This window comes from Electrophorus electricus, chromosome 26 (genome assembly GCF_041902795.1).
Source record: "Electrophorus electricus isolate QZ-2024a chromosome 26, ASM4190279v1, whole genome shotgun sequence".
Classification (NCBI taxonomy): Eukaryota; Metazoa; Chordata; class Actinopteri; order Gymnotiformes; family Gymnotidae; genus Electrophorus; species Electrophorus electricus.
The window spans coordinates 1,067,501-1,080,000 of record NC_137522.1 but is presented as its reverse complement, the minus strand read 5'-3'; the positions used below and the strand labels follow the sequence as shown (position 1 = coordinate 1,080,000).

The 12,500-nt window shown below is 49.5% G+C and overlaps 1 protein-coding gene across 5 annotated transcripts in view; it reads right to left on the bottom strand.

Moving 5' to 3' along the window:
- Positions 1-12,500, bottom strand: part of pcdh17 (protocadherin 17) — a 59,845-nt gene that overhangs the window by 31,359 nt on the left and 15,986 nt on the right. For 3 of the 5 annotated variants that reach the window (XM_035523091.2, XM_081708475.1, XM_081708474.1), the window contains exons 3-4: positions 3,218-3,276; positions 2,947-3,119 (exon numbers count right to left, since the gene is read on the bottom strand). In XM_035523091.2, coding sequence (XP_035378984.1) covers positions 2,947-3,119; positions 3,218-3,276 — 232 coding nt within the window. Of the gene's footprint in view, positions 1,217-2,946; positions 3,120-3,217; positions 3,277-12,500 lie in introns of all 5 variants that reach the window. The other 2 variants (XM_081708477.1, XM_081708476.1) reach the window with 2 other exon arrangements.

Sequence of the window (12,500 nt, the reverse complement as noted above, 5' to 3'; positions counted from 1 at the left end):
GGAGGGGCTGGTATTTAATGTAAATGCACAGGAAGAAAACACATCACACTTGTCTGAATGTTTTTTCCTAATACGCTCTACAGTTTCAGGCTGTGCAGTCAGTTCATAATAAGGACTTCTGTATGGAAAGACGGTGTAGAACACCCTTATTCTGGGCACTGCGTCGTTGTATTGATTCATTCTTTGGTTTCTGTCGTATTGGAGGATGGAGGATGGAGAGTTTTCTCTCTTCCTGACACGCTCCTGCTCTCCTGTCTTCTGTTTGGCTCCATTAGTTAGGGGCGTAGCTCTCTCGTACAGGTCACAGTTGGCAGAGAGAAGGGTGTCCCGTACTGACCTCCACCCCGTCAGCCATGACCTCTCCTGGACTCACGCCTCATGTTCTGGTTCCTGCCTCAGCATATCACTGCTCCTTCACACCACGCATGGCACACGGCAGTTTCCAGCGCTTACTAGCGCCCACGCCTGACCGCACGCTGTACGGCAACCGATAATGTGACCGCATGAATGAAAACGTTGAAAGTGGCGATCAGTGGTATAAAATTTGTTTACATGTTTAAGACTTTATTTTGTTAATGCAACAATTGTTTACTAGTAGCTTTGCACGGATTATTATGTTACATAACTGTGTTTTGAGAACTTGGAACCTTGTTCTGAGAGAAACTATATAACGGAAAGCAAGAAATTATTGATCCACAACTGTAACGCCTGTTATAAGAAATGAAGAGATTATGTTTATTGGGATTGCAGTGGCCTGTTTGTACAATTCAGATTATTTGGACAAAAGTCCTTTAATTGGACTGCGGTTCCGCCCAGTCGGTTCAGGTAATCTAAAGTTGGACGTCACACCAGGCCGGTGTTTCACACCTGCTCACTAGTGTGATGCTTGGCTAGACCTTGCTGTGTGTCTGTGCTGTGTGTCTGTGCTGTGTGTCTGTGCTGTATGTCTGTGCTGTGTGTCTGTGCTGTATGTCTGTGCTGTGTGTCTGTGCTGTATGTCTGTGCTGTGTGTCTGTGCTGTGTGTCTGTGCTATAAGCCTGAAGCGTCTGCTCACGTTCACATCAGCTGTTCGCTAGCAAAGTCCTTCATATGTGTAGCATTAGCTCCCACAGCACACACCACGGTGCAGACCTCAACGAAGTCTGTTCTACTGGTTCATACTGGATTTCCACTGGACGCATCCTCCTGAAGTCCATGGTGTGTAATCACCGCCAGCTGTGTGTGTGTGTGTGTGTGGGAGAGTGTGTGGGAGAGAGAGAGCAAAAGCATGAGCAGAGTTCCTGTAAAGTTTGTTCTAGTATGTCATGCCCTTTGTTTAACATATTGAGTTATGTGTAAAGTTTTTAGTGTGTGTGTGCGTGCGTGCGTGTGCAGTGGACCTTGTTTTGGACAGACGGATGAATATTGAGGTAACGGAGTATGATGAAGTACTGAGCTCATATTGTACATATTCCACTTTTATTAGTAATAGTTTTATTCGGTTTTTGTTATGTGTTTGTATATCTGTATATTTCCACCTTATAATTACTTTGGGAATACAAAAAGGAAAAGCAATCGTACCAATAATGTAAACACACACACACACACACACAGAGTGAGAGCCCAGCTATATGTTGTTGCCCAAACAGTAGCACCTGTTCTCTGTTAACTGTTGAATAGCATGACTATTGATTTGAGGAAGATGAGAGAGAAGTGCTGTGCTGCAGAGGGGCGAAGGCTGGAGCTGGAGGCATAAGTGATGTTCTGCTGCACACTGGCATCAACATCACACACACACACTGTCATTCCTCTGTGAGAAGATTTCATTGTTCCTGCCTTAGGTCATTATGGTGTGTGTTTGGAAGTGCAGCGCTGTGCTGTGCATGTGTGTGGAATCACACGGCTCACACAGGGAGCTGATGTCATTCTCCAGATAGTCTCATGCACCATTAAATGACGACAGTCACAAAATAAGAAACATATGGGCCTCTTTAATTGGCCAATTTCTCTTGCCAGTACATTCTCTCTATTCTTGAATCCCATTGAAATAAGCACACACACACACACACGCACACAGAGCCAAATCAAGGCAGACGATACTAGCTTAGCCTCCATTGTCTCAACCCAGATAGCAGAGATTCCTTCTGTTCCACTGATTAATTGTACTATTATATTTGATTTATAGCTTTCCATAGTCCATTTATTCCACACTTTCTCTCTCACACATACACACACACATGTGCACACGCATTCTTGTGAGATCCTCTTTGTAGGCAAGCAGCCCTGGTGTGAGGGCCCTGACCCTGACCCAGCATGCACTGGTGTGGTGTAACCTTCCCACATCTCCCTTCCACAACCGACTACAAAGAATTCTCCAACGTCCTTCCACTTCCACGCGTGTTGCAAACAATGTGTCCCACCAACAAAGACACAGGATAATTATTCATATTTAATCAGGCCGAGGGTGTAACATAGCCTACCGCACGATAAGTCATTTTCCATGTTCCATTACAAAGGTTTTAAAGAAGCATGCTCCCAGCACTTCCCCAACACACACTCAATAGAGAGGCTGAAGTGGTTTGGCTTATAAAATCATAATGGGCATATGTCTGGTTTGATAAACCGAGAACGTGGCTGGAATACAGGAACCAGAGAGAGAGAGAGAGAGAGAGAAGGAAATCTGGAGGGAGGCAGAGGAGGTGTAAGTCATGGGGCAGCGATTGGTTGAGGGGGAGAGAAAGACGGAGAGGGAGGGAGGGAGGGAGGGATGAGCACACACAGAGAGAGAGAGAGAGAGAGAGAGAGAGACTGCACTTTGAAAATGAGAAGGACAGCACAGAGATCCACAGAGGAACTGGAAATGAAAGAAACCGACGCAAAAGCGTGGAAAAGAAACGGTTCATAAAGGCAGGAAGTACTGGGGAGGGAGACGTGGAGCGCACGCCGGGTACGTGGGGGCGACTCACCCTGCTCCAGGGGCTGTGGCTTCAGTCCTGTAGCCTTCATCTTCAGGGCCTCTTTGGCAGACATGTCACAGCAGGAACCCTTGTTGGTGTCCTGGTCACTGTCGGCCTGGTCGCTGTCGCCATGCCCGCTGTCCCGCAGACTGGCACGCTCCGGATCCTTGAACGTGGAGCTGCTGCCCGGCAGAGAGAGCGGGAACACGGGGACGAGGGCAAATTAGGCCAGCATGGGGGAGCGGTTTTTGGGGCTGTAATTTGGTTTAACAGGCCTTACCTTTGAACGTACTGTTGCCTGCTCCCCATGTAACTGGGCTCAGCGGGAAAAGTGTCAGTCTGTGAGGGGGAAAAGGAGAAGAATTTGGGTGTTGTGCCACACTGAAAGAAGATCTCCTGGAGAAAGAGGTGGATTAATTATTCAAGAATAGAGGAGGAGGAGAGAGAGAAGGAGGTGTTTAATCCCTACACTGGTACATTTGAATTACTTAAGAAACACCCTAATTGAACATTCAAAACACAAAGTCACACAATCGTAAATTCAAGTTGACCTGATGTATAGAAACAGGAAAGGGAGTAAAACACAGAACAGACAAGAACAACAGAGTTAAAAGAACATATGGCTGGATCCATTTATTTATTTAATGATTTGTGTTAATGGAGAGAGGTGGTAGCACATTGTGAGCAGAGAACACACACACACACACACACACACACACACACACGTACAGGTGCAAAGTCTGTGTTTTGATACTGTAAACAAGCTTGTCAGTGGACTATAACTATCCACGTTACCGTCGGTCAACAGCGCGCCAGCCATCCGACTATCGGATGGTTCAAGCATTTCCTGAGCCAGGAGCAGGAAGGGGGGCGTCATGGTACCCTGGCCTCTCTGCCCAAAGGGCCTCCTTCGGGTCTCAATTATCGCGCTTGTGCTGTTTCTGTCTGTGTTGCCGTCGCGCGTTTGCTCGGGGGCCCAGGGTCAACCCAGACAGCAAAAAAGTAGGAGCTGGGGCCGTGCTCCACCCGAGCTCCACCCGTGCTCTACCCGTGCTCCACCCGGCAGCAACGGAGCATCAAATCAAAGATGGCTTAGGACTGCGGGCGCACAAAACGGAGTGCAGCCTAATTCTGCACTACAGAAGTGTGGTTATGATTCGCTATGAGCAACAGTCAAAAAAGGCATACATACAAATGTCTGTTTAAAAAGTTATTATATTAGTTATTGAAGCAAATCAGCATTGCTGTGCCTGCAAAAGAAATGGAACACTCCACACACAGCAACTACTGTTCCTGCGTCTGAACGCCACGGGACGCGCTTAATCGCAAAGCGTTTCTCGCGGCCGTTCCCGCTCCGTTTTTGAGATGTGCACTAATGATGTGCTGCTGAAACGGCCTCCTCTTCCTCGCGTGTAGGTGAGGCTCATTTCAAACGCGCTTCAAAAGACGGAACGGATCCCTAATGACACTGTGATGTGAGAGAGGGATGCGGAAGGAGAGATGGGACAGACAGGCTGACCTCAGCCTTCACGCTGTCTCCAGGCTTTCTGTGGTATCTAAGACCCGAAAAATCACCACGAGAAAACCCGTTGAGGAGGAACGCAGAATCAAAGGGCAGATCAAAATGTTTGGCATTGAATTAATAATTACTCTGGGTCTTTTGAAATATGAACGAATCCAGCAACGTTAGTTCGGGTAAATCCCTTTAATCTTTCTGAGAAAACATATATAATATGTTTATGGCCCGGGGCAGAGACGTACCGCGCACTCTGAAAGGTGATCATGACGTGTGATTGGCAGTTTGGCTGCTGTTCCAAGTTCAGGTGCCTTGTCCCAAATCCTGACATGCACCGGTGCAGGAGTAAAACAAGCATAGGTCTGGGGTCAGTGCAGAGGCAGCCTGTTAATCTAGATTAATTCCGAGCAGCCCCAGGAAGTGCGGCGTGCTCTCACACGGCCGTGACCTGCCCTGCAGCACTTTAAAAGAGTGATAAGAGCACTTTCCTGGGAAGTGTTTTACAATGTTCTGACTGTATGCAAACCATCCCTGGAGAGGAGGAGAGAGAGAGAGTGTGTGTGTGAGTGTGTGAGAGAGAGAGAGAGAGAGAGAGAGAGAGAGAGAGAGAGAGAAAGTGTGTGTGTGGGGGTTGGGTTGTGTGTGGGTGTGAGACAGCGAGAATAAATAAATCTGGTTTGTATCAAGTATTTTTTAGGAATATGTTTTCACAAGCTGTAGGCCACAAATAGTGTCATGGCTGTGGCGCAGAACACTCTTTACTTGACTGTTATACACAAACACACGTGTGTGTGTGTACACACATCATCCTGCTATTGAACAATCCGCTCTTACAGGTTCAGGCTATACATTCACCTGGCACTCTTTTCCCAAAGCAATTTACAATTATGACTGAACACAACTTGAGTAATTGAGGGTTAAGGGTGTTGTTCAGGGTCCCAACAGCGGCAACTGGGTGATGGGTCTTGAACTGGCAACCTTCTGATTATTAGTCAAGTACCTGAGCCACTGCCCAGCCTATAGCCGCACACTTACAGTCTGTGGCTCCGTGTGTCTCCATGCACACTTGACCACCTCCTTTCTGCCCTCGACCCTCCCATAGTACCACTGCTGACTGGGTGCTTAACTGGGTGGTGGGCCATGTTGACCACACACACACTGAGCTGCTGTGGTGGTGGTGTGGTGTGACTGAACCAGGTACAGCAGAGCTGATGTCTTTCCCGCACATGTCAATATCCCTGCTGCACTGAGAACAGCCTGCCACCCAAAATATCCAGAACTGTCAACAGACTGGCCATAACTGTACCTAACTGCAAGGTGTTTCTAACTCCTAAAGCTTTCTGAATATGTGACGTGTGTGTGTGTGTGTGCGTGTACAGACAGGAGAGGGGTGGGTTTGGATAATTAAAAACCGAAGAGCCGTGGTCTTTGGAAAGGTGTGTGTTCCCATGCACAAACTACAAACTACTCACAAGCGAGACGCCTAAACTACCAGACAGACACAGTAAGAAGTCAGTGAGTGTCTGACCCCTTCAGTATATCTCTTCAGAACTAGTAGTAGACAGTGTTTACACTTAGCATACGTGCCACGGTCGATAAAAAAAAATACATTACAAGGCCAAAGATCAGACCTTTTGCTGTTTATGGCCCCAGATCCAGCTATAGTCCGCCGGACTGTGTCGGGTCTTTACGCCAATAAGTACATATGGATTAGAGGGGGCGCTGACCTTTACTGACAGGGTTACTCACACAGAAACTGGAACAGGGACCCTCAACCAGTACATTACATGGATAGATAATAAATGTGTGTGTGCGCACGTGTGTGTGTGTGTGTGCGTGTGCGTGTGTGTGTGCGTGTGTGTGTGCGTGCGTGTGTGCGTGCGCGTGTGTGTGTGTGCGTGCGCGTGTGTGTGTGTGCGCACGCGTGTGTGTGTGTGCGTGTGTGTGTGTGTGTGCGTGTGTGTGTGTGTGTGTGCGCACGCGTGTGTGTGTGTGCGTGTGTGTGTGTGTGTGTGTGTGTGTGCGTGCGTGTGTGTGTGTGTGCGTGTGTGTATGTGTGTGTGTTTGTGCGTGTGTGCACGTGTGTGTGCGTGCGTGTGGGCGCGTCCGACCTTAGGGATGGAAGGCACGAGTCTGATGTAAGCGAGTGTACGTTGGCGTGTGCTGCTCGCTCTCTCTCTCTCTCTCTCTCCCTCTCTCTCTCTCTCTCGCACTCAGGCTTTCTCTCTCGTTGTCCCCTAGGTCGTAAATGGCTGGTCTATTTTGGTGCATCCTCAGCGGTCTCTCTGAAGTTCTCTAGCGCTGCCCAAGCAGACGTCTCCGTCTCAGCGGAGACAAATGAACACGAGACGCATGGAGCAGGAGGGTGCGTTTGTGCGCGCGCCTGCGTAACTACAGGCGCGGAGCAAAAGAAGAAGAAAGGAGAGAGCGAATGAAAGCAAATGGAAGAGTGGTGAAAGAATAAAAGGAAAAAAAAGAAAGGCAGGGAGGAATGGGGGATGGGGTGGCGGACAGATGGATGCTTACCGACAGCCGCCTGCCTTCTGCGAAGGACCTGCCGGTTTTCTAGCTTAGCACGCGGCCGCCCTGTGGTGCGCTGTAGGACACGGATAACTCGTGCCTTACAAGCCAGAGGTGAAGCCACAGCCAAGTGTGTGTCCGCGTGCACGTGTGCGTGCATGCTGACCAGTCCTGCATCTCACCTTGTCTCACCTCCTGCCCAGCACACGCTGCCACGGCTCTCTTCAGGCTCCCTGTCTGCCGTTTCCACTAAGGTGACTTTATCGGGCACGGTTCTCCGTTTCCCTCGCGCAAACAGCAGGCCCGAGTGCATTTGAACAGGCACACGGTTCATTTGCATTTTACAGCAGGTGACGGAGGCACTCAAGACTATTTGAGTAGCTTTCGGGGCATAGGGCCCCTGGAGAGAGCAGTGCTGGTAAACGTACACCATAAAACTTCATAAACAAACAAAAAAATCGACGTTTACCAGAATGTTACACATAAGACTCTCCACAACACCAACGCTGATGTCAGTAAACAAGACCCAACGCTAGATTCAACTTCCATCCCATTGTACACATGCTGTGGAGAGGGACAGAAAGTAAAGAAGGACAGTAGGGGACGAGAGTAGGGAAGGACAGTAGTGGACGAGAGTAGGGAAGGACAGTAGTGGACGAGAGTAGGGAAGGACAGTAGGGGACACAGTAGGGGACGAGAGTAGGGAAGGACAGTAGTGGACGAGAGTAGGGAAGGACAGTAGGGGACGAGAGTAGGGAAGGACAGTAGTGGACGAGAGTAGGGAAGGACAGTAGTGGACGAGAGTAGGGAAGGACAGTAGGGGACGAGAGTAGGGAAGGACAGTAGTGGACACAGTAGGGGACGAGAGTAGGGAAGGACAGTAGGGGACACAGTAGGGGACGAGAGTAGGGAAGGACAGTAGGGGACGAGAGTAGGGAAGGACAGTAGGGGACGAGAGTAGGGAAGGACAGTAGTGGACACAGTAGGGGACGAGAGTAGGGAAGGACAGTAGGGGACGAGAGTAGGGAAGGACAGTAGTGGACGAGAGTAGGGAAGGACAGTAGGGGACGAGAGTAGGGAAGGACAGTAGGGGACACAGTAGGGGACGAGAGTAGGGAAGGACAGTAGGGGACGAGAGTAGGGAAGGACAGTAGGGGACGAGAGTAGGGAAGGACAGTAGGGGACACAGTAGGGGACGAGAGTAGGGAAGGACAGTAGGGGACGAGAGTAGGGAAGGACAGTAGGGGACGAGAGTAGGGAAGGACAGTAGGGGACGAGAGTAGGGAAGGACAGTAGGGGACACAGTAGGGGACGAGAGTAGGGAAGGACAGTAGGGGACACAGTAGGGGACAAGAGTAGGGAAGGACAGTAGTGGACACAGTAGGGAAGGACAGTAGGGGACAGAGTAGGGAAGGACAGTAGGGGACACAGTAGGGGACACAGTAGGGAACGAGAATAGGGAAGGACAGTAGTGGACACGGTAGGGGACACAGTAGGGAAGGACAGTAGTGGAAACAGTAGGGGACACAGTAGGGGACGAGAGTAGGGGACAGAGTAGGGAAGGACAGTAAGGGACACAGTAGGGGACACAGTAGGGAAGGACAGTAGTGGACACAGTAGGGGACAAGAGTAGGGAAGGACAGTAGGGAAGGACAGTAGTGGACACAGTAGGGGACGAGGGTAGGGGACAAGAGTAGGGAAGGACAGTAGTGGACACAGTAGGGGACGAGAGTAGGGAAGGACAGTAGTGGACACAGTAGGGGACGAGGGTAGGGGACACAGTAGGGAAGGACAGTAGTGGACACAGTAGGGGACGAGAGTAGGGAAGGACAGTAGGGAAGGACAGTAGTGGACACAGTAGGGGACGAGGGTAGGGGACAAGAGTAGGGAAGGACAGTAGTGGACACAGTAGGGGACGAGAGTAGGGAAGGACAGTAGTGGACACAGTAGGGGACGAGGGTAGGGGACGAGGGTAGGGAAGGACAGTAGTGGACACAGTAGGGGACGAGGGTAGGGGACGAGGGTAGGGAAGGACAGTAGTGGACACAGTAGGGGACGAGGGTAGGGGACGAGAGTAGGGGACAGAGTAGGGAAGGACAGTAGTGAACACACTGCTGTAGCTCAGATCAGGTCTCTGCTCTGGTGCACTTCAGTGTGATCAGATTTAATTAGCCAGTTGTTTTCCTGTGGCTATCCAAGCAGTCAGTCACCTGGCCTTAACGAACTACATATCATCACCACGTATTTCCTGCTCCCAGCCCCAGACGAGTTATAGGCTTTGAAAATTTAATTGGTTCCTCTGAAATGAACGAAGCAGGACTCCAGACGTTTGTGGTCAGGAGCCATATTCATCTAGATTAATTCTGGAGAGGAGAACAGACACCACAAATCTTTTCTACGATATTTAGCTCTAGGATGGGAAAACCCTTCAGTGCCGATTCTTAACAATGCTGTGTCAACTACTCGGGCAGCACATAACGGATCATTGTGCTAATCTGGCTGCAGAATTAATGTTACATCGTCTGTCTCCTAAACCACTTTAGAATGTCATTAAAATGTCTAAACTACAGGCAGTACTTTCTCTGAACTGTCTGGGAGATTTTTTTAAGTAGCCGTCGACACAGTGAGCTGTAGAACTGGTCCGTCTGCATTCGCCTCGTACAATCATGTCTAGCCACCATTTCTGTTCCAAATTCTAATATCTAAATGAAGCGAGCGAGATTACCGTAATCCCAGGGCTGGATTAAAAGCAGTTCGGGTGGCGCGTGTGTGCAGTGTGTCCTAAACCCCTTCTCATCTGTAGATACAGATACACACAGGAGATGCTCTCCTGTATGATGGCTAAGATGCAATTTCCACACAATCCCACGAAACAGGGTGCAGATGTAACCGACAGGACAACTGCCCGTATCCACGTGGACATGATGGGAGGAGTCAAGGAACCAGTGCTGGGGGAAGATGGGTGGAATGATGGAGAGGGAGAATAGAGGATGAGAGAGGAGCAGGACTGGGAAGAAGAGCACACGTGAGGGAGAGAGCCCTGTCTTCATGTGGAGAGAAGAAAAGGTTCCTCACGGTCGGGCTGGCTCTTGTGCTGCCACAACGCTTGTTGAAGCAGCAGAGGTCACGCGTGTGCCTGAGCGTTTTCCCGGGGTGGTACTGCACTGAGACGCATGCTTTAGCTGGACATTGGGAGGATCAGCTCCCAGATTACGATGAAAATAAACACCCCGATACAGAACGCGGAGCGTGATGATGCACCGTGACTGTCTTCTGTAACACGCTCCGGATGTGAACTGCAAAAACTACAGTTAATCTACAAAGAGCGAATAACTGGACGGTTATGCTGGGTTAGCTAGGAGAGTGTGACAGGTTAAGCTTGTATACCTAACAGCACGCGCACGCATGCACGCGGACGGACGAACGTTGAGTTCACGTGTAGCCCTGAGCAGGTCGATGAGCAGCAGGGCTTAAACAAAGCAGTGTGCAGACACACGGATCCGTTACTCCAGGCCCGGACACTGGAACACTAGCTCCTGTGTTCATTCCCGTAAAACTCTGCAGGAAGTAATTGATTTATAAATGGGCCGAGGTTCCTATTGAAGGCCCAGACGCTGGTGCAGACTCTGGGTTCCCTACACATACATTCTGGTAGCAGGCCAGGGATCCCTGAGGAAGGCTTGCACAATGAGCACAAATAATGCTTTTAAACCACTTCAAACACACACATACACACACACACACACACACACACACACACACAGAACAGTGATGGCCTACAAAGGCCTTATGGATGATTACTCATCAACTGTCCTTTGAACAACAGTACCACTAACAAACTATGAGATTGGACAGGCCTTTATCTACACATTATGTGGGGAGTTATTCTTCCATTAGAGAGCAAGACCTTCATATCACTGCATTTAGTATCTGTGTGGCTACAACATAAACAGAAGAACAAACACAGACGCACACGCCTAATGGTGGCGTTGTATCCCCATATCACATGAATCAGGTGAGAGAAGGTGGACAGTGTTCCAATCCATCTTACATCCTCACTGCACACGGCCTGTCCTGATGAGGCATGCGTTGCTACGGAGAGCTCGTGTGTGTGTGTGTGTGTGTGTGTGTGTGTGTGTGTGTGTGTGTGTGAGAGAGAGAGAAGGTTTGTGAGGTGGAGATGACATGCGAAGAACACAAAATCAATACTCCTGACTCCTAGCCGGGTCTCCTTAATAGCCATCTACAGCAACATGACTCATCTCCAACACGCCCTTTCATAATAGAGAATGAGGGATACGAATTTAGCTCAGGAGAGGGAGAGAGAGAGAGAGAGAGAGAGAGAGAAGGAAGGATGGATCATAATATTTTCAAGTTAATTTGAGTATTTAAATGTAAAGGAACATGTAAATAGCCAGATTTGAAGCCAAATTAGTTTGAAATGTAGTGTAATGTAAACAAACTGATTAGTCCCATTTGAAATGCGTGCCTCAGGATACGCAAAGCAGGACGTGAAGCACAACATTGCATCCCGCAGCCTCCAGTTTGACGGGAACGAGCTTTGCTCGGTGGGGTCGTGCGCGCCTTACCAGAATATCTCTAACCCTAATCTCAAAGATCCAGGATTTCACTGGATCATGCGAGCCTGGGTTGGGGGTCCGAGAAGGCAGTGGAGTTTTACAAACCACACCTGCCTGTTGTTAACCCCGTCAAACCTGCTGTCAACAGTGCTGGCCCTTTCGTCAGGAGTGTTCCAGTAAGTACGGGGTGTTACATGGGTGCGCAACAGGTCAAAGACCTCATAATCCTTCCTTATGGCTAACGTGTCTGCTGAAAGGAGTCTTAGGAGGCAGCAGAGATGGAGTCAGATGTAGACCTGCACCACCTGGTGGAGATTACAGGGTTTTATTAGATTAACAACCACCCACCCACCAACACCACCACCCCCGATTCCCACCACTCTGCTACACCAGCAAACATGAGTGTCAGGGGTGTGCAACAAGAGGGAGACAGACACAGCCTACAGGAACGTGGAGGGATTTGAAGTTCCAGCAGTTCCTGGCATACAGGGACGTTCTCAAAGGTGTCTCTTTGGAAACGCAGCCCAATCGTGGCTACAGCAGGAATAGCGCCTCCTTTTGCGCCCTACACTACCGTGGACGTGGTGCCTCTGTTTTTCCCGCAAACATTTGTGGGACGGTGCTAAAGGCAAAGGTCACATCTAACCAGCTTACAGTTGCCATGCAGTTGGGTTAAAGGCATTCTGGTTAGCGTGCAGCCACAGGTTGTTGTGTACATGCCTTCTGTAATTGGTTTGAATGATTCTTTAGGAAACATGCAGGTAGAGATCTGGCGTCAGCAAACTGTAGGATGAAGCAGATCACAACAGGTGTGTGTTGTCATGTTGCTGCCCCTATGTCCTGCTGGAAGACTCACAACAGGTGCGTGTTTTCAGTCCTGCTCAACCCCTCCGTGACTCCTTACTCAGCAGTTCACACGCTCTCTGGGAACAGAAGTCGTTATCATG